The 2,670-nt window shown below is 44.2% G+C and overlaps 1 protein-coding gene across 1 annotated transcript; it reads left to right on the top strand.

Annotated features, from left to right (window-relative positions):
- The first annotated feature begins 652 nt into the window (after positions 1-652).
- On the top strand, positions 653-2,182 carry LOC122321462 (uncharacterized). Its single transcript, XM_043211407.1, has one exon. It carries the CDS (start codon positions 653-655, stop codon positions 2,180-2,182), a length of 1,530 nt encoding a protein of 509 aa, XP_043067342.1.
- Positions 2,183-2,670: the final 488 nt, after the last annotated feature.

Genomic DNA, 2,670 nt, shown 5'->3' with positions numbered 1-2,670 from the left:
TGGAATGAAGTACTACCGCAGCAATTATGTACACGATGGCAACAGTTTGTATCGGAAATGCATTTATTGGAAACTTGTCGAGTTCCTCGCTACATATCTGCACCACATCAAGAAATGGAACTGCACGGATTTGCTGATGCATCATCTCAAGCGTATGCTGCCGTCATCTATAGCCGCGTCGTAGTCAACAATAGTCAACAATGGATATGCTGTCAAACTGATTATGGCTAAAACTCGCGTAGCCCCTATTAAGCCTATCTCTATTCCGCGACTAGAGTTAAACGCAGCTCATTTACTCTCTAAACTAATTTTTCTGGTCAAGCAATCATTAACTGTTCCTATTTCCAGAATCAATTGTTGGTCAGACTCTGAAATAGTCCTGCATTGGCTATCTTCTCCGCCTAGGACTTGGAACACCTATGTTTGAAACCGCACTGCTGAAATTCTAGAGGTTTGCCCACGCAGCTGCTGGCAACATATTCGAAGTGGTGATAATCCCGCAGACTGCGCATCGCGAGGAGTACTGCCAAAGGACCTCGTGGATCATCAAATATGGTGGAATGGACCACCTTGGCTATCTCAATCATGTTCAGCTTGGCCACCTGTTAAAGCTAAGTTTGTTCTGTCGACAGAAGAAGAGACCTGCCTAGAGATGAAGGCTGAAACGAAAGTTAATCTACACATTTCCGACGACGGAAATTCGCTATCTTGTATGATCAACAAATCCTCCTCATGGTCCCGTTTATTAAGGATAGTCAGCTACTGCCTTCGCTTCGTTCATCGTCTTCGTGAGAGGAATCGACTTTCACCATTCCTATCGGCGTGGGAGCTACAATATGCACGAGCTAAGATCTTTACGCACGTTCAAGAGGAGTTCTTCAACGTGGAGTACAAGCAGTTAACTACCGGACAGCAATTGTCGAAGAAGTCGAAGTTGATTCGCTACACACCCTTTTTAGACGAGCAGAGAGTAATGCGTGTTGGTGGTCGCATCGATAATTCTATAGCTACTTATGACGCAAAGCATCCCATTCTCCTTCCTAAGGAATCTCCAATAGCTGGTCTGCTAGTTCGCTATCAACATGCTGCATTGTTACACGCTGGAGTCGAATACACGTTTCATAGTCTACGCCAAAGATATTGGATTCTAGGAGCTCGGAACCTCGTCCGCAAAACTGTATTCAATTGCAGAACTTGCTTTCTGCAGCGAAGACACACGAGTTCTCAACTTATGGCTGATTTACCGGAGTTTCGAGTTCAACCCGCCCGTTGTTTCCTGCACACTGGATTGGATTATGCTGGACCTGTGTCAATCAAAACATCGACAGGCCGGACACCAAGATTTGGCAAAGCTTGGTTTGCGATCTTTGTCTGCCTATCTACAAAAGCGATTCACATAGAATTGGTCAGCGATTTGACGACATCCGCCTTTATAGCCGCTTTCAAACGCTTTTGGTCTCGACGTGGACCTATATCGGATTTATACTCGGACAATGGAACGACTTTCCATGGAGCCAAAAGAGATTTAGCTGAAATGCAACGAATGGCAATAGCTCAAAGTCAAGATGAAGAAATTTCAAGCTTCATGGCCAGCCACGAGATTAATTGGCATTTCATTCCGCCATCTGCTCCCCATTTCGGAGGCATTTGGGAGACTGGTGTGAGATCCATAAAGCTGCACTTAAAACGAGTCATTGGCAGCAGTGCCTTGACATTCGAGGAGTATTCGAGCCTGTTAATTCAGATTGAAGGGCTTCTGAACTCTCGCCGTTTATGCACACCTAGCGATCACAGTCTTAACCCGCTAACTCCTTCTCATTTTCTAACAGGTCAGCCTCTCACTTCGGTACCAGAACCATCTTTCCTGGATGTAAACATCAACAGACTGCAGCGCTGGAGACAACTACAGGCCAAGGTTCAAGGTTTCTGGAAACGTTGGAATCTCGAGTATTTCAGCACGCTTCAACCTCGCACGAAATGGCATCAAGATGCTCCAAATGTTGCCGTGGGCACACTGGTTGTGCTGAAGGAGCCCAATCAACCGTCAAGCAAGTGGATGCTAGGACGAGTCACCGAAGTTCATCCTGGCCAGGATCAGAGGGTCCGGGTGGTCACCGTTAAAACCGCCAAGGGAATCTACAAGCGCCCTATTACGAAAATTGCTGTGCTTCCTTTGAACTGAACCGTCGTTCAGGGGGGCCGGTATGTTGAGAAATAGTTCGTCTTTATCTTGCATTTAAATAGTATTACATTTGCTTCTTTACTTGTTAATTAATTTCTTATTATCGTACCTATTTTTTCGCACATCATTGTCTTGTTTACCATTTGGAAGCTTTAAGCTCACACGCATAGCCGAAATTGCAGTGCAATGCGTTAGTATTAGAACATCACGCGATCGTTTTTCAGTTCTTTTTCTGCACGTTTTGCTAGTCGGCCGCATTCTCTTGTTGACATTAACCGCAACCGCTCGCTGATAGCAACCCCGCTTAAAACCATTGTAAACCCGCTAAATAGTGAAAATAAATGCATAAAACTATAATAAAAACCATAATACAGTCCACTATTCATAAAAAATCATCAACAGAATTTTCTTTCCCGGACGATGACCACATATTTTTAGAAATAAATAACGGAAATGATAATTATATGAGTTTAATGGATGAGGAATTT

The sequence above is a fragment of the Drosophila bipectinata genome, chromosome XL, assembly GCF_030179905.1.
Source record: "Drosophila bipectinata strain 14024-0381.07 chromosome XL, DbipHiC1v2, whole genome shotgun sequence".
Lineage (NCBI taxonomy): Eukaryota > Metazoa > Arthropoda > Insecta > Diptera > Drosophilidae > Drosophila > Drosophila bipectinata.
Note: the sequence above shows the minus strand (reverse complement) of the source record. Positions and strands in the feature narration are given on the sequence as shown.